General features: G+C 42.1%; 2 protein-coding genes across 2 annotated transcripts; both read right to left on the bottom strand.

Moving 5' to 3' along the window:
* Positions 1-251: 251 nt before the first annotated feature.
* Positions 252-12,497, bottom strand: ddx56 (DEAD (Asp-Glu-Ala-Asp) box helicase 56). The gene is made up of 14 exons (XM_038733394.1): positions 12,371-12,497; positions 11,252-11,413; positions 8,436-8,590; positions 8,157-8,327; positions 7,168-7,258; positions 6,804-7,045; positions 5,946-6,089; positions 5,286-5,399; positions 5,101-5,195; positions 4,050-4,123; positions 3,780-3,869; positions 3,586-3,691; positions 3,394-3,497; positions 252-643 (listed from the first exon to the last, which is right to left on the bottom strand). Exons 1-14 carry the CDS (start codon positions 12,425-12,427, stop codon positions 560-562), a joined length of 1,689 nt encoding a protein of 562 aa, XP_038589322.1. The 5' UTR covers positions 12,428-12,497; the 3' UTR covers positions 252-559.
* Positions 12,498-14,388: 1,891 nt separating this feature from the next.
* On the bottom strand, positions 14,389-18,706 carry LOC119914744 (caspase-7-like). The gene is made up of 3 exons (XM_038734228.1): positions 18,351-18,706; positions 17,259-17,750; positions 14,389-15,641 (listed from the first exon to the last, which is right to left on the bottom strand). The coding sequence occupies exons 2-3, from the start codon at positions 17,488-17,490 to the stop codon at positions 15,388-15,390; spliced, it is 486 nt and encodes a 161-aa protein (XP_038590156.1). The 5' UTR covers positions 17,491-17,750; positions 18,351-18,706; the 3' UTR covers positions 14,389-15,387.
* Between the last annotated feature and the right edge of the window lie 751 nt (positions 18,707-19,457).

The raw sequence follows: 19,457 nt of genomic DNA, 5'->3' as shown, positions 1-19,457 counted from the left end.
GGTGTTGTCATTATATGCACATAAGCCCTGAGTTTAAATCCCTTACAAACCTGCCTGAGCAGTTGAGCTCTATTCAAACCATGGAGAGTTAATGAACCGTATTCAGAGACTGCAGGAAATGTGGTTCAGACCTTCTTGTTCCCCTCAGGATGAACAGGAACTTTGGTGATCCTTTAACTTTAAACATCAAACCAGCCAAACGTCAGCATTGTAAATTTCACTCACTAGAACTACAACAGAAATACTCGATGTTTGAGAAGAAATCTTTTTATTTTAATAAACATTATGAATGTTTCCAGAGTGAAACAAAAAGATATGGACGCTGCATTCATCCCATAATCTCAGCCCACACTCACATCATGTTTGGATTAGACAAAAATCCAACTTCAAACTGTTCCAAAGTTCACAAAGTCCATTCTGTCCGCGGCCCATAAAGCTTCAGCGGCCCGTTTCATCCACAGTCCATGCAGTTTATATTTGTCTCGCCATCCCGTCCTCCTGCAGACGGTCTCTGCACAGTTACAACATATTCACACGTTCACGTGGACTGCGGCTGCAGCTATGACCGGCCTGCTTTGCCTTTTCTGTTCCTCCCTCCGGTGTATCGGAAACTCTTCAGCGGGTTCTTCCCCTGGATGTTCTTCTACAAGACAAAGTCAATTATTGTGGTTAACTTCTAATTTGTCTCAATATGCAGTTTGAATGTTATTCTTGGTGAAACACAGACAGGGACAACGGTTATAAAAAGTACACTTGACAGAGAGACGTGAGTTTGACCACTGATAATTAGATACAGGACTGCAAGAGACAATTATATCCATTACCGATTAATCTACGGATTATTGTCTTCTTCTGTAAAAAGTCAGAAAATAGTTCCCAGAGCCCACGGTGACGTCTTCAAACGTCTGACAACTACAAAATATTTACATTATACAACTGACAGAGATGAACTCGTTTAACCAATTTATTATTTCAGCTGTACTCAGATATTAACATCAAAATATAAAAATGTATCTCTGAAACGTGGAAATAATATAAAAATATAGTCACAAGCTTCTCCAAGCAAGGTAAGAGATTTCCATTATATTCTAACTAGTGTTACTTTCGTCAGACGAAACTAAACGAAATATATTCATCAACAACCTTTTGTTCCTGACGAAAACGAGACGCCCACAATGTCCTTCAACACTGACTGTGACTTTATTAACATGCAATACTGTTGACAAAAAAACAACGAGACTAAAATGTAATTCATAAAATAAAAACATTACTAAAATCTCGCTTTCTTTTTGTCAGGAGACAAAATATTACAGGCCAATTTTTCTCACTCACTTTTCCCTCGCCTGGTGCACGAGGAAAACGTTACTGTGGAGGATGGAAACTCTGCTGATGAACACAACATGCTAAGGAGAAAGAGGCGCTTGGATATTTGGTCCCGTTTCAAATTAAGAGAGGCGGACAAAAAACACAGAGTGCCTAATTATATCGGACTGCGAGCAAAGTGGTTATAAGATTTTTGGAAAAAAGATTAAGAACTTGAAGCGGCATATCAAAGCTGACCACCGGGAATTGAGCTAAGTTAAAGTCTCCTTTGCAATAAAAAAAGAGAAAATAACATTTGAATTTTACAAAACATTTTATCTATATGTGAGATGAGTGAGATAAAGAATAAAATGATAAATATCTACAGGTGAAACTCAAAAAATTTGCATATCGTGCAAAAGTTCATTTATTTCAGTAATTCAACTTAAAAGGTGAAACTAATATATTATATAGACTCATTACATGCAAAGTGAGATATTTCAAGCCTTTATTTGATATAATTTTGATGATTACAGTTTATGAAAACCCCAAATTCTAAATCTCAGAAAATTATTATATTGTGAAAAGGTTCAGTATTGTGGCCTCAAAGTGTCACAATCTAATCAGCTAATTAATCCAAAACACCTGCAAATGGTTCCTGAGCCTTTAACTGGTCTCTCAGTCTGGTTCAGTGGAAGAAGACTGCTGTGCAGAAAACCATCATTGACACCCTCCACAAGGAGGGAAAGCCTCAAAAGGTAACTGCAAAAGATGTTGGATGTTCTCAAAGTGCTGTATCAAGGCACATTAATAGAAAGTTAAGTGGAAGAAAAAGGTGAACAAGCAGCAGGGATGACCGGAGCCTGGAGAGGAAAAGGCCTTTCAAATGTGCAGGGGAGCTTCACAAGGACTGAGGCTGGAGTTACTGCATGAAGAGCCGCCACACACAGACGGGTCCTGGACACGGGCTTCTAATGTCGTGTTCCTCTCGTCAACAAACAACGTCAGAAGAAAAAAAGAACTGGTCTGTTTCTCAGTGGTCCAAAGTCCTCTTTTCTTATGAGAGCAAACTTTGCATCTCATTTGGAAACCAAGGTCCCAGAGTCTGGAGGAAGAACGGAGAGGCACACAATCCAAGTCCAGTGTGAAGTTTCCACAGTCTGTGTTGGTTTGGGGAGCCACGTCATCTGCTGGTGTTGGTCCACTGTGCTTTATTAAGTCCAGAGTCAGCGCAGCCGTCTACAGGACATTTTAGAGCACTTTATGCTTCCTTCAGCAGACGAGCTTTATGGAGATGCTGACTTCATTTTCCAGCAGGACTTGGCACCTGCATGCACTGCCAAAAGTACCAAAACCTGGTTCAGTGACCATGGGATTACTGTGCTTGACTGGCCAGCAAACTGGCCTGACCTGAACCCCAGAGAGAATCTATGAGGCATCGCCAAGAGAAAGATGAAAGACATGAGACTGAACAATGCAGAAGAGCTGAAGGTCGCTATTGAAGCATCCTGGTCTTCCATAATACCTCAGCAGTGCCACAGGCTGATAGCATCCATGCCACGACGCACTGAGGCAGTAATTCATGCAAAAGGGGCCCAAACCAAGTACTGAGTACATCTGCATGATTATACTTTTCAGAGGGCTGACATTTCTGTATTTAAAATCCTTTTTTTTTTTTTTTTTTTATTGATTTAATGTAATATACTAATTTTCTGAGATTTTGAATTTGGGGTTTTGTAAATGCTCCGTACTTGTATAGCGCCTTTCTAGTCTTTTCAACCACTCAAAGCGCTTTTACATCTGCATTCAGCAGTCACACACATTCATACACTGGCGGAACAGCCGCCAGGGGCAATTCGGGGTTCAGTATCTTGCCCAAGGACACTTCGACATGTAACCAGGGGGAGCCGGGATTGAACCGCCGACATTCCAATTAACGGCCAACCCGCTCTACCTCCTGAGCCACAGCTTGTTCGAGCTCCTTATAATAAAAAACTAATCACTGTTTACTTTCTTCAAGACCTGCGGGCTCGTCACGCTGCTCTATAGCTGCTCGTCAGAGGGACGTACAGTTTCATTTGATCGTCTCACCTTGAAGCTGCTCTTGACGACTCCTTCCGGCTTGGCTTTTTCCTTCCTCTTCCTCCTCCTGCTGCTTAACAGCGGATTCACGGCGCCCCTCAGGGTCTCAGGAACTGAAGGAAGTCGGAGAAAAAACGATGAGTTAGCAACAACGGACATCTCTGTGAGCGTGACCTAATGTTTACTGTGTGCGCGTCTTACTGAGGTACTCGGGCACGTTCCTCAGGTGGGGCTTGACGACAGCAGGATGCAGGTCTTTGTCGTGTCTGAGCAGCTGCAGATCTCTGGGGTTATCGTCAAAATATGTCTGAGAGACAGCAGAAACATCCGATCAGAAAACGCCCTCACGGGTCCACCTGCACTAATCTCTCCGCAGAGCAGTGGCCGTCACTCACCTTCAGTTTTTCTGAATTGAGCAGCTCCTGTTTGATCTCTTTCAGCCGGGCCTCCCTGACCGCCTGCTTGGTCACTGAACGCATCGCATCCTGCAGACACACACGATAAAACTTTTACAGCACTTAGCAAACCTGAAGGTGACAGTCTGAACTGAAGCCAGCGTATCATGTGTTCTTAGCTGTTCTTATGGACACTAGGCAAAAGTAAACCGGACAGAGAAGACAGTTGATCCTGCTTTGTCACTTCACAAACATGACGAGGATACTCACCCTGCACCTGTACCTGAAGCCTTCAATCTCTTCCATCTTAAACTCATAAGGTTTCAGAACAGATTCAGCGTGATCTGAAACAAAGGAAACACGCCTTTCAGACACGTTAATGTTCCACTCAACAGTCACAGGATTAGACGCCAAGATTAATCAGGCCGATACATTAAAACACTGGTTGTTTGAGGACTTCCTTGCTCATTATCAGCTATTACAGGTCAAAAGCGACCTCCCTTCTCCCCTCACACAGATTATAATTTATCCTTTAGAGATTCAACCATCTTCCTCTTGAATCTGCAGTATTCTGACACACCAGGAAGAATAAAGTTCATCGTAAAAAGTGTTATCTACTTAAACTATGACAGTGTTATAATCCATCCATCGTCAACCGCTAATCCTGCGTACAGGGTCGCGGGGGCTGCAGCCAATCGCAGCTGACCATGACATTATAATATATTTCAATTCAAAAATGCTATATTGATGAAATGCATTTGAAAGCCTTTTTTTTTTTTTTTACATTTCCTATTAAATACACTGCAAAAACTAAAATCTAAGTAAGATGAATTATCTTAATTGAAGGCAAAATTTGCTTGTTTTTTGTCTGATAAGATGTTTCTTCTTACCAGGCGGCTTTTATGTTAGAGAATTTCACTCATTTCAAAATTTTTTTGTCCTTAAGTAGCAAGGGAAATATTGTTGTTCTGTTGGCAGATAATTTTGCTTATTTTAAGTAATATTTCCCCCATTTTATTGCTTTTTTTCCCCCCTTCGTTTTTGAGAGCTCAGTTTTTGCAGTGTAAGAGCAGGAAAGAAGTGAGCGTCACACAGGAGGGAGGGAAACATTCAGCAGCATTAAAACCAGGTCAGCTGCAACGGCTCATTTTAAGGAGAAAGAGGGATAATTAGTTTACAAAGCTTTATGTTAGCAACATGTTGCTGTCCTGTAGCTGCAGAGTGAAAGTGTTCCAGTCGTCACTGACCTGCTGGTGACGCCCTTTCCCACTTTTTCATGGACTAAACACTAATAAAAAGACTAAAATGACGTCCTCGTTACCTCCTGCGAGGGCCTCCTCCACCTCCGACAGCAAACCCAGCTCAGTGTGAGAGATGAAGGACAGAGCCGTGCCGGGGTTGTCTGCTCGCGCCGTTCTGACGACAGGACAACAAACCAAATGATCAGGAAGCGCTCAGACAGAGGGCCAATCGGCATTCGCAAATAAACGACGGGGAGCTTCTTACCTTCCAACTCGATGAATGTATGATTCTACAGACGCGGGGAAATCAAAGTTGATGACATTGGCAACGTTTTGGAAGTCCACACCTCTGGAGACGCCGTACTCCTTGTCCTTAGTCCTTTAAAAACATCGTTCGGCAGTTATTGTCAACGTGTCACCAAAGGTCTGCAGAAACGTCTGGCTGTGTGAGGACTCAAATCAATGCTTCAGAATGTGGTGTCCGAGGTTTGGCAGAAGATTTGCATTATCCAAAGTGTGAGGGAAAGAGATTAAAGAGCCAAAGCCTCAGCACCACGTTCAAAAGCTCACTGTAAACGTCTCACAGAAAGAAAAGTGCCCCTGCTAATCTAAATAAACACCTCACCTCCTGTTTGCGTCATGTTACTAAATCACTGACGCAGAGTGGTGTGTTCGCCGTTTCCGCTACAATTTGGTTTCTTTTCCCCACCACAGCGTTCCTTGTGGCTTGTGTGAATCACATTTTCTGTGTGTGCTCAAGCTGTACATGACGGCCCCCTGAGACAACCTGATATTTTGGTTTGCACGTTTTCCTGCTTCAGCCCTGTTTAGCTGTCAGAGTCTGAAGCTGCAGAGCACGTGGCTGCTGTGATTCGCTGCGATCAGCGTAAAGCCAGCATTGCCAAGAAAATCTGATGCAACTCACTTTCCTCCTTTCTCTGCGGTCTTTTTCTTCTTCCCTTTGCCTGCAGTCGTCTGCGGAGCAGCAGTGGGGTCGGCCAGGCTGGTTTCGTCTGTGGCGATGATGTAGTCGTAAAACCCCTGATTAAACTGAGTGATGATGTGACTCCTGCAGACAGCCGTGTGGCGGGAAACAACAGAAGAACAGGGAATTAATTTGTTGTACTCTACTATAATCTACTGTAGTTTCATTTAACTGAAAGGCGACTTCAGCTTATATTATGTTACTGTGTGAAGGCCAATTTCTACTTTTGGGTCAACTTAAACTTAAAATAAGGCATGCTCATTGATCTCAGCTCACAGTACGCTCACGCAGGTAGAATGTGTCCGACTTGACGCCATTTTTATTCCCCGCCTGCAGCTCATGTTAGACTATCAAGTCATCTCAAACGCACCTACTGTTTGTAGCAGCCTACACCAACAAAGAAGAAATGCAAACACAGTGGAACATAGAAACCCCACAGCCCACTAGTGTTGTGGAGGTGTAGCTGCAGAGCGACGCAGACACCAACTCAGAAGCATAAACGCTCACAACGGCGGCTACAGCGAAGACTTTGTGCATAAGTATAAACTGGCCTTGACTGAATGCATTTACATAACCTGTGCTGGACGTGATGAGGACAAATAAGAGACCAAAAAACTAAAATAAATCATCTACTATTTAGTGAAACTGCAGACTTGAAGCTGCTTCTCTTTGTGAGTCTTCACCATAGAAACAAGTACATGCACAGAGGAAAGGCCTGGAAATGTAAAAGCAGCTCACCATCAGCTGTTAGACGACCTAGTGGAAGAAAGAGAGTTTCCTCTGTAAAAAGACTCTCACCTGGACTGGACGGGCAGCTCCGAGTTCAGCACGCAGGCAGGAATCCCAAACTGTTCCAGGAACAGTTTGAGTCTGTAGCATCGCTCCACCGCTCCCACGAACACCAGCGTCTTGCCCTGAACCAGCCGCAGCCTCAGCAGCGTGTAGATGAGCAGGAACTTGTCCTCCTCCTCGCATTTAATGCTGTACTGCTGCAGCTGGCTGCTGTCGGGGAGCTGAGAGCCCTGGAGCTTCAGGATCACCTGGGAGGGCACAGATCCACGTATGAAGACCAAACCCTACACCGTGCAGCTGTTTCTTCTGAAGCAGAGACTTTGTAACACACAGACAACCTTTCTGAGACTGAATTTGAGAGTGGCATTACAGGGTTGTGTAGCAGCAGCTCCTTTAAGGCCTGAACATCCTCAGTGAGAGTCGCAGACATCAGGAACGACTGGTAGATCTTCGGCAGGTGACTGAAACACAACAGGACAGGTACTTTTGAAGAGAAAAGACAGGCGTTTACAATACGTGGAAAACCTGAATCTATCTCCTAACAAGTCCTGTGTGTGATGTCTCTTCTCCCTCTGAGTCTTAGAGCTTCATTGTTATTCTGACTCAGTCCCAGATAAACCAAATACTCCACGAAAATAGTCCCCAACAAATGCACTATTTCCTCCTGTTTGTCTAATAGAAACTACAGCGAGCAGCTGTTTGAGGAACAGACAGGATTTTGAGAAGATCTGCCGACGTGCGGCTCACCTGCTGCACTAAAACCTGCTCTCACAGGTTTGTGAATGTGAAAATTTGAGGGGGGAGTTACAATCACAACCACGGCCCAACTCTAATCTCACAGAAAAATGCAGCGGAATTAGTGTGGTTCCAACTTCTGCAGCTGGAGAAAAGCAAGTGCGGCCGTCTTGCTCCCGTAAGGTTTCATGTCACCTGACGTGGTGACGTTTTGCAGCGCGGGCAAAAGTTACTTACGTCAGCGCTGCGCAGCATGAAGTGAAACGCGCCTATAGACACAGGACAAACACAGATACAAGACCAAAATACATAAAATACTAAAATGTTACGGACTCTGGTTGTGCAGCAAGAACAAGGCACTCTGGCATTTCTGAACATATAAATAAATAACTAGGCCTATGATTCGACAGCCATATGTTAAAAAGAAACTAACCCAGATACTAAACCTGGGGGTCAGGAGCAGAGATCGATCTGAGGGGAACGACTTTTCACTCATCGTTTGCATTTTCTAATGAAATATTTTCTCCCCTTCAGGCTTTTGAAGATCCTTCAAACAGAAAGTTTTCTCATATCCACGTGGTCGACACAGTAAACACACGTCTGTCCCTGCTCGCCTGTTCTCACCACAACAAGTTCTTCAGGTCCGCCTCGAAGCCAAAGGAGAAGAGCAGGTCGGCCTCATCTACGACCAGCGTCTCCAGGGACGAATGCAGGACCAGGTTCTGGGCGTTGAGGTGGGCGAGCGCACGGGACGGCGTCCCCACGACCACGTCAGGCTTCTCCATTAAGATGGGCCTGTTCCAAACACAACAGAAAACCACACAGTGATCACGGCGCTCCAGGAGATCTGGTTTTTAGTTCGTTGTATATGAAATGTGGACGAGCATCCCCGAGCGGACCGACCTCTGCGCAGACAGGTCCGCTTTCCCGGAGATGTCGGCCACCCGGACGTCCCTGGAGCAGTACGCCGTCAACTGTCTGATCATGGTCTGAACCTGCTGACCCAGCTCCTTGGTTGGTACCAGGATCAGAGCTCTCACGTCCTGCTCACGAACGCTCTGAAGGTAACGACAAAAAGGAAGACGTGGGTCACATGACATGTAACGAGATAACTTCTGACATATAAATAAAAATAAATAAATGGAATTGTTTTCACTTGTGTGAGGTCAATTAATAATGTGAATCCTATTCGTGTCGGTGTGGTGAGCTCTGGCCGAAGCGAAACTGAATATAATGAAAAAATTGCCGACTACAGAACAAGTACATTCACATTTATTCCACTTATTTTGCCTTTTTTTCCCACCATTGCATGAATTAAATAATCATAATGTGCTTTTTTCTTGTGGAGAGACTATAGTCGGGGGGGGGTCCGGGGCCCCAGAGGGTCCGCTGAAGTAAATTACATGTGTCCATTTACTTTTAATGGCCACATGTAATATGTTTTATACTTTCTGTGAATATAATCCAATTAATCTTATTTCCATCCTGTATAGACGCCTTATTTTGAAAACCGGACGTTGTCACATGTTGTATGTGGTTCTTCACAGCCTCTCTTCAGGCAGGACTCTCATACTGCAGCACTTGTCTTTGTAAAGAGACAAACTGACAGGATAAAGTCTCTAACCTGCCCGTCAGCTCGCTCTGGGCCGCTTCAGTAGATTTACCGTAAAGGCTTTAATACGTGTGCACTCCAGATTTAGGTGCGGCTAGCTTAATCGCCTTCTCACAGAGGAGTGACAGAAAGACTCAAAGCGGGTCAGACTGTTGCCTTTTCTAAGAAGTCAGCCGCAGATGGAGTGGATGTGCTCGGAGACAGTTAAGCAGAACAGCGTCTGCAAACGGCCATTTTTGCGTCTTTCTCTGACACTTTAAAATGCTTCCACACTGCCGACATGTAGGGCTGCACAATAAAACAATAACAATAATTATCGCAATATATTTTTTTCCAATAACAATATAAAAAAAATGTTCAATGTTTGATTTTATTCACTTGAATCATACATAAATTAGGACTTAGTTTTTTTTATTAAGATGTTTATTTTGTTAGGACTGAAAAAAGATTAATTTAACTCGTGCATGTTTGTTGAAAAAGATTTTATCTTAATTGTTTTGAATGTTCTACCTCAGATTTGTGAAGTGATCCACTGTTTGGCCTCAAGTGATGACGATAAAAAAAAAAAAAAAAAAAAAAAATAGTTTAAAACCACAATAACCATCAGGTTTCTTCAACTTTCACTCAGGAGCAAAAATCAGCCGTTAAACGCAAAAGAAATAACGATTTGATGCTTATCGTGATAAATATCGAAAGATATGAAACTTTTTATCGTGATAACATTTTTGTCCATATCGTCCAGCCCTACCGACATGTCAACGTAATTGTTCGGTAAAATTTAACCTTTTGACTCCTTAGGCCGAACACCGAAAGTGCTATTTTGCCATTTTCGGACGATTAATTTCGGTGGCCGAACAATCTGTGCATCCCTAACGTGAACCCTTCGGAATCACCAGGATTTCTACGTAAATTAAATAAAATGGAAGAGTTACTATCATCGACGGAAATATGAATTCCAAAGTTTATCAAGAAAGTTTGTAGGAGAATGTTAAGGCCATCTGTCTGCCAAATGAAGCAGAAAACGACTCAGTATCAGGACAACGACCCAAAGCACAGAAATACATCAACAACAGAAAATCCACCTTCTGGAGTCAGAGTCCTGACCTCAAGAGAGCAGAAGAACATTCCTGAATGATGTTCAGGTCTGATGTGCAGGAATCCAAGGTTCCACCCTGCACTGTGAATGTTTGCGTGGTATTAGTTTAAGCAGACTGTGTTTGTCTGTTGTTGTGATTTAGATGAAGATCAGATCACATTTTATTACCAATTCATGCAGAAATCCTGGTAATTCCAAAAGGCTTCAGCTACTTTATCCCGCGACTGAAAATAACGCAGCTGAATGAAGCGCACCTCGCTCTCCCTTAAACACCAGCCACGCTCTGAAATCTACAGCAGAACCCAAAGTATGTTTGCATTTCATTGATTAATAAGACCAGATCTAAAACAACAACGTTACTGGCTGAGATAACATGAATATTAGATTGTACTCTGCAGGAATAATGAATTATACGGGACTTTTCTTTGTTTTGATGTCGGCGTTGTAGATCAGCCGCCCTGCTCTCTAAACATCGGCATCAGTCGACCTCTACTTGTAACTTTCTATGACGGATTTCATTGAACACTCGTAAAGCTGAGCTTAACGTGGCTGACTGGCAACAAACAGACCGACAGAATATGATGTTTAAGAGCCACGCGAGTATTTAGAGATGCAAACAGGCAGAGATGTTTCTACAGAACGATTAACTGATTATTAGAAACTCTTAAGTTAATCACCAACTATTTTAATAATAGATTTGAGTCATTTTTTAAAGGGAAAAAAAGTCAGAATTCTTCAGTTTCCAGCTTCTTAACTGTGAATATTTTCATTCATATATTCTCTTTGTGTTCTGGACAAAACACGACATTTGAGGACGTCTTCTTGACTTCTTGGACCAAACAACTTACTGATTACTACAGAAAATAATCCACAAAGAACAGAATGATCAGTCGCAGCTCCAGATGTCCAAAATATTTCCTCCAGTATGAGAAAAGCAGCTTGTCTACAGATATTTGATCAGATGGGTTAAATTAAACATCATTAAACGTCACTTCTGTTTTTCCCCCTCACCTGTTTGGAGGCCAGGACGCGCTGGATCACAGGTATGGCATAAGCTGCAGTCTTTCCGGAGCCGGTCCGGGCTCGAGCCAGCAGGTCTTTCCCCTCCAGGGCCAGAGGGACGGCCTTCTCCTGGATCAGAGTGGGCTGGGACCAACCCAGATCTGCAACCGCCTGAAACAGAACCACAAGGACTGATTTCAGAGAGCAGAGCACGGCTGAGAGAGAAAGAGAAGAGGTGAAACTAACGACTCCGGCTCAGACATTTAATAACCCGGTTTTTATTTTCTCTTCTGCAGGATCAGGATCTTGTTCAACAGCACAACTGTACTCGGTTGTGCGACAGTAGTAACGCAATAACTCTACATGTGGATAAACGAGTTGACTCCCCATCAGACAGTAAACACAACATAAACAGGAGGCCCCTCAACAACACAGGGCCACAAAATCATGTTACAATGTCAAACTTATATGATGTTATTCTTTGGTACATCTGGCTGCGTGATAAGGTAAAAAGAAAAACATCATCTGCTGTTGCAATCATGAGTGACAGCATTTGTTTGGGTCTCCTTTACCAAACAAACGTTTTGTGGAGAACAGAATTTGTAGGCAGGAGAGTCTCTGCATCTCTACAGCATCTTAATTCACACATTTTTACTTCCACAGAAAAAAGCAGCTTCAGTGATTTTTGGATATTTAACTTTTGAGATTTCGATAATATTTCAATGAAGCGTGCAGCCCCTGTGGCGCACGTCCCCAAACAAACGATGACGTTACATGTGGTGGACACCTGGAAAATACACCGTCCCTGCAAGTCTCCACTAGTTTGTGCTGTCAGGAAGCTAAATTCTGTGTTGGAACCGCGTCTGTTCACACCGAGGAGTAAAACCTCCGCAGGAAGTCACGCTGATCTTCACGAGGCCGGAGAGGTTTTATCAAGGCAGCAGCTGGACAGTCACGCAGAGACGGAGGCGAACTTCTCCGGATGCAAACAGCTAAATTAAAGAAAGCTTCACGTGTTTCTTCTGTTTTCTTGCCCGCTGACGTGTTGCTGCGCAGCCGCAGTTTCTGTCCTCCAGCCGCTCGTTCAGCCTCTTTACTTCACATTTAATGACACGAACACGTTGTTACCTTTAAAAGACGGTCGTCTAAGCCCATTTCATGAAACTGAAGCCTCTCAGCTGCCATTTCTCTCTCTCTGCCCTCACCACACTGCTCACACGTGCGTCGCAGGAGATTACGTCACGTTGCCTTCACGTCCCTCCGCTCAAGCTCCGTGTTTGGATGATTCTTCATTTATTCTTCATGTTGGTTAGAATAATTCACAGATATTACTCTTCTTCTTCTTCTTCTTCTTTAGGGTTTAATGGCGGTTGGCAAACCAGTTTAACGGTGCATTACCGCCACAAGCTGGACTGGAGTGTGGAACGAGAGATTAAGCAGGAAATAAATGAAATAAACAAAAACAAAAACAAAAACAAAAACAAAACAACCCCCCCCCCCCCCCAAAAAAAACAAAAACAAACAGAAATTAAATTATTTTTTCTAACTCAGTTTCTTTAAGAAACTTAATTATATGACAATATATCTGGCCTGCTGTTTTCCCCAAGAGACCCGCCAATGAGATATCATGATGTTTTGCCTTCCGTAATGACTGAAAGAGGCGCTTCCTCTTGATAGTGTATCTCCTACACTGAAGGAGAACATGTTCAACCTTTTCTAGTTGGTTACAATATATACATTTCCCAGTTGGGTGCTTACCTATTTTATATAATGAAAAGTTGAGACCTGTATGTCCTATTCTCAGACGAGTGATTATATTTTCTTCCCTACGTTTCCAGCCCACCATCCTTCCGGCACCAACCTGTCTCTGTACATTATATAGGTGCCTTCCAGTTTCACTATTGTCCCAATGCTCCTGCCAAACTGACTGTGCATAGGTCCTGATAAATGTCTTAGCTTCATCTCTAGTTAATGGGGTTTTTAGGTCTACATGTTTGATTTTGAGTGTTCCTTTGGCCAGAATATCCACCTGCTCATTACTCTGTTAATCACAACATGGTTAAATCTAAAAGAGACATCGATACAAACCGAGCACCCAGAAACAGTTTTATTTTGGCAGCACATTAAACACTGAACATATTTATAGAGATTTTACATTAATGTGGGAGCTTTTCTAAAAGTCAAAGTAAAGAAAATGATGGCAAAACTCCACATTCATAAATATAAATTCTACCAGCTTGTCTTTTTCTCTATGAGGTTGTACATCCTGTCAATTTAATTTCTAAATTCAACGACAGAAAGGTTGTGACGACTGTCAACATAGGGTCCCCTTTTAATATCTTTATGTAATATAGGCTACCCCCGGCAAATATTTTATTTTATGTATTTGTATACTGTTATAGTACCTTTCTATGCCACATGTAAGCTGTATTCCTCTTTTTGCTATAAAGATTAAAAATAAATAAATATATCAAGCTCAGTGAACTCGGGGATTATTCCTATGGGTTTCACTTCACGGAGAAATTAATCGGCAGAAAACCTGCCTATTATTTATTATTATCTTAACAAAGTGAATTCCTTCAAAATCTTTATTTGAATACATCCAGTGAAAAAGACATTACAGAGATTTAGAAGTTATATTGAATATCCTTACACTTTCTGTGAACTACAGGAGGAAGTTGTTTTTGTTTTCCACTGTATGTACAGTGGAATATTTTGGTTGAAGGTTCAACATTATATGATAAGAAAAAACTGGGCAAACAATTCAACTTCAGGATAAATACATTGAAGAATGAGCAGAGATAAAAAGATAAAAAATATTTTCCACACTCCAAACCACATTTTGGACACTTCGATCAAAGACATTAAAAATAAGAAGGCAAATTATGTCTTTCATTAAAATTCTCATGGACCAATGAAACATTATTTTGAATCTACTTTACTCTCTTAATGTCCTGTTCTTTCTATTTTTCCATTCACCCTGGTTGTTTTGCGTATATGGTGTCAATATTAATCTGCTCTCAAAAATAAAACAACAATCTATTTCAAAAAGCCCCGTGTTCTTGTTTCCCTTTTTACTGAAACGTTTGACTAATACCTGTTTAATAGAAACGAGAAAAGATCTGTATAGTTCCATTAGAGTCAAATCAAATTTATTTAAAGTGTAAAATCACCAGCTGTGTGGTCCCAGTACACTTTACAGAAAACAGAGACACATATAGTTTGCAGAATTGGATAAAAAACACATAAGAAACACACATTAAAATACACAATTATAAAAATACAATAAAATAAAATAAATAAAATACACAATTAAAATTCATAAAATACCCTAGCCCTAATTATAAGCCTTCTCACAAAATAAATATGGAATTAAATTTGGAAATGTTGGTTGCTTCCTGAACCCAGTTTTAAGTTTATTTCTGTGTCTCTGTTTTTTGTTCTATAATGCTTGTTTTTATAAAATGTGATCATCAAGCACAAAACAAAACAAATGGATTTTCTCTATTCATCTCAATTATAAATGAAGGATTTAAAATATTAAACATAAACGTTACCATGTCATGTATTTTACCAGATCATTTTTCATCTGCAGTCCCTTGGCAGGTCACATATAAAACAAACGTGGCACAAAGTAGCTGTTACTATTCTGCTATTGGACAGGAATACGTCACACAGACAATGAAAAAGGAAGTAAAAAAGCAGCCTACAGTCACAAGTACGGACTTTAATGCGTTTAGTGTCCTGATAGCTTAGTTAAAAACTATTTTCTTTTACATTACATTTACTCATTTACTGTAAATGTTACTGTTTAAATTCAAAATGATGTCTTTTTATAAAACAGAGTGGTGTACGACATATTTTACTTTTACTTTACTCAAGTTAAAACAATATATTCGTTCTTTATTGTTAGTTTCCGAATATACGCCTCCTCCTACTCCTTACACCTGTGTATTAAATAAAGCTTTACATTTAAATTGAATATTTCAGGAGACATTTCCTTGACGTCTTTGGAGCTTCAAGAGAAAATATAAGGTTTCTCAGTTCTTCTTCTCTAAAACCATCCGCAGACATCAGTTGCTCACAGAGTCTGGTAGCTTGTCTTCTCTCATCGATCTGCATGTCCTGGTGATTCATCCGTTCAGTCACGTACAGGCGCCGTCTTTCCCCGGCTCAGCGAACGGGAACACTTCCCGGGTCAGTCGGGTCAGGAGGCACGGCATCTCCTTCTTCCCACCCAGGACGCGGCCTTTGGCCTGGAAGGTGTAGGCCACACTGTGGGCGAGGCGGGTCATGAGGCGGGTCAGCTCCAGGTTGCGATTGCCCTCCTCCTCTAACAAAGTGCAGAAAGTCTGGAGGAAGACGGATCCACTCAGCTGGTGCATGAAAGCTGCGTAACCTGAGGAGAGGACGGAGGAAAGAAGCTCAAACCATCATCCATACATGCATTTATTTAAAAGCGTCAGCGTATAAAACATTACCATTGGATTGTTGCTTCAAGCTAATTCATATCTGCAGTCCCTAAATATATGAATATGTGTAAAATACTTTTGATTTTCCAAGCAGTGGGCCCAAGAAATGTTCATGTGGGTGGCCAGATGGGGCCACTAGAAATTTATATATAATATAAACAGCATAGCACTTTATGCATATGCACCTTGGTACGGGTGGGGGGGGGCACCAATTTTATCAGGGTGGACGTGCCCCCCCCCCCCCCCCCCTCCGGATGGCGCCCCTGTTCCCTAGACCATGGATCCAAGCATTGGGTTGATATTTTAAATCCTTATTTTCGGATTATTTAAACTGTTTCTCTTTTCTCAGATAAATCACACAAAGGCATGTTTCAAATAGTAAATCTAGCCATTCAGGTTGGGCATTATCGAAGCAGCTGGAGAGGAATAATGGATTATAACTGGTCTTGTCTAGTTTTCTGATCCCGCTGGTTACACCCGTGTTTAAAACAGCAAAAGGTCACAAAATCAATTTATTTAAACTAAATAATAATGTAGTAACAAAAAAAAAAAAACTAATAGGAAGCATCTTAGCTTTTTAAATAATCGCGCTGATAATAACATCAGCATTTATTTTACTTTTCAGAGTACAAACTGCTCAACAAAAGAGGCTGTTTGCTGCTGTTATGTGACAGACCTCTAACCTCTAACATGCACTTCCTGTGCTCTTCTTCTTCTATCCCCTACAATTCTCTTGTATTGATTAACTCCTACTTCTTTCCTGAGGTATTTACCCCAGTGATGCGATATGTGCTATGAGCTCTTGCTAGTATTTATTGCAGACGTAGGCCAGATATCCCCGTCTGGAGCTGTCCCCGTTTTTAACAGTGTGTTAATCATAGACTGTTTAAGGTGTTAGCCAGAAAGACTAAGATTAAAATACCTTTAAATGGACAGAAAAAAACACATAAAATGCAGTATTTTCCTTGCCAGAAAGTTTTTTGTAGCCTCTACTTATTGACTGAAAGGATATTTCTGCCCTGAAATGACATGATTATATTCACGAGGGCTATATATAACAGATTATATAAACTTTCCCCCTTCTTTATTTCATATATAATATCATTAGATTTTTTAATGACATGGCCAACTGACCACCAAACCAAAACTGTCCCCGGTTTTCATTTCACAAATCTGGTCCTTACACTTACTAGTATGTACTGTCAGTTGTAGATCTCGTGCTGTATTGACGCTTAACTTGTATGTTGTTCCTCAAATGTAAATCGCTTTGGGGAAAAAAGAGTAAATGAAAGTCGATCGCACAACAAGGTGTTTTTGTCCTGTTAGCGGCTAAGCAAATAAGGGGTTGCAAGCTTAGATAATTTTATCACCTGTACATTTAACACTTTATTCAGTGAAATGAAACGGAGAACAAACTGCCAGAGATGTTAGAGAGCTATTCTGACTGACTAGTGCTGACATGTTCCCGGCTAGTGTGTTAGCCGTCATCAAGCAGGTATATTAGTTTCACAGAGACTCTAACTGGTGGATGGACTTGGGTTTACCCGGTGCTGTGGCGTACATCACAGCTGTATCTACAGGAACAGAGAGATACTCTGAGAAGCTGCACTCTGCGGTGTCTCCAGCTGAATCCACCTCCACCCCGTCATCCAGACCGTCTCCCCGACACGCCTGCAGAGACAGCAACAAGTCCTCAGTTACAGAGATCCTGAAGTACAAGCATGGTTTTGTGACCTCAGGGTGACCCAAACTGACCTCATGTAAGACTGAGATCATGACAATATACAACTTTTCTTTAATTCAACTTTTCAGTTGAGGTCAGATGAAATGTGTACAGAAGACTGTGAGCTGAAACCTTATGAACCTGAACACCTGTATGAGGAACACTTTGGCCTTTTTCTCCATACATTCGCTGTCAAAATATCTGAAGACACGAGCGAGTTGGACGGCTTTCCCGTCAGCTCCGAACACGCAGCCCTCCTCCCCGTGAGACGACAAGACGCCCAGGAAACAGTCCTTCACAGGCCGCCGGCTCTCTGCAGCACAAACACACGACATGACACATGCTCATCAATTACACACTTCGCTCGCCCATTATTGACTGTCGAGACGTGACTAAACGTGGAATGGTATGAGGTACGTGTCAGGTCAGGCATGCACGTGCAGAACATCAGGCTCAGGCTCTGTGCCACGACTCTTGTCTTTGTTAACATTAACTGAGACAGTCCTGTTCTATTAGTTTCTAACAAATGCCTGCACAGGAACATGATTACACGACCTAATGATCACGTTATCTATTAGTGATAAGCAGCTAAAACACCGCGTGAACTTTCAGTCTGATTGATATCTGGGTGTGTGTCCAGGTTGTAAATACACAGAAGCAGTTTCGTAATGTGTTTGTCGTTCTGAAAGCATAAGAAGATCAGTGGCACCAGAAAAGAAAGGATTATAAATCTGAAATCTAAATGCTTTAATCAGACAGTTCCAATAAATGTTTAAATAAAGTAAAAGCATGTGTACTCTGCACAGTAATGGATAGTCCGTGTTCCTATGTGGGTATTTAATCTGTATACTGATGTGTAAAGGCAGATTTGTATCCTAATAAACCATAGAAACTGAATGGGAGTGTGCCTCACCTTTCAGAAACAACTCGTAGATTTCGTCTCCGCCGAGGTCAGCGTGGATGTCCACCTCGAAGCCCAGTTTGCTGAGGGTCCGGTGGAGCCTCTTGGCGTCCCTCTCGGCTCCAGGCCTCCTCCCCAGCCTCACCCCGGGGTCAAACTCTGCCACAGACACCAACACTGCCCTGTTACACTCCCCTCTGCCATCCAGCAGGCCTCTCCGCTGCAGCATAGCTCTCCAAACACCTCAACGTATCAAGCTGCTTCTTCCTGTATCCGTGGAAGGTCTGATGCAGGCGTCCGTTATGTCTCTCTCTAACTTTGTGTCCCTGGAGTCACTGCTAGCACAGCTGTAAAGTTGTAGCCGTACCTCCAGTCACACCCGTCTCACCACATATGGACTTTCCTCTGCAGGCTGATGCAGGATGGTGTTACATAACTCTCTCAGGTGTGTTGCCCTTCAGGTGTTTGCTTTTCCAGATGAATCAGTGCTGGTCTACTGTGGTCTTGATCAGTTTCAGGAGGCTTCCAGTGGGAGGAACCTGGTCTCACCACAGTGTTTAATCAGTATCCTTCAGTATCAGGTAATCTCTGAGATCAAAAGCACGTGGTCATCTTCAGCAGGTGGAGTTTGATCCATGTTGGAAGTTAAGGCTGAAAGTTCAGTAAATGCAGCAGCACTAGAGCTCAGTCTCCCTCCGGAGACAATGAAGGCTTTAAACTCTACCTTTCACAGAACTCCCCAACACCTGGAAACCCTCGCAGATGTGGAAAACAATGGAGTTCTCCTTTAACCTCACAGTTTAAACTTAATTTTAAAGTTTTTATGATCAGCTTTTGAAGTGTGGAAATGTAACAGGGCAAACTCCATCAGCTGCGTGACATCTCGTGGCGCGACTTCTGTTTAAAGGTCAACAATTTACTTTCAGTTTAAAGTCTTTTGAAGTCCACGCCATTCGTGGAAGAAGTGCTCAAATCCTTTACTTGAGTAAAAGCAGAAATATCATAGTTTAAAAAGAATCAATTAGAAGTAAAAGTCCTGAATTCAAAAGTGCAGAAGTGTTTCAACAAAATGTGCTCAAAGTATCAAAAATGTGAGAGTTATTTTGTTGTTGAAATGAA

This window comes from Micropterus salmoides, unplaced genomic scaffold (genome assembly GCF_014851395.1).
Source record: "Micropterus salmoides isolate LMB-PRFRI ecotype aquatic unplaced genomic scaffold, ASM1485139v1 Ms_hic_scaffold_20, whole genome shotgun sequence".
In the NCBI taxonomy this organism is placed as follows: Eukaryota; Metazoa; Chordata; class Actinopteri; order Centrarchiformes; family Centrarchidae; genus Micropterus; species Micropterus salmoides.
This window is presented reverse-complemented; position numbering and strand designations above follow the sequence as displayed.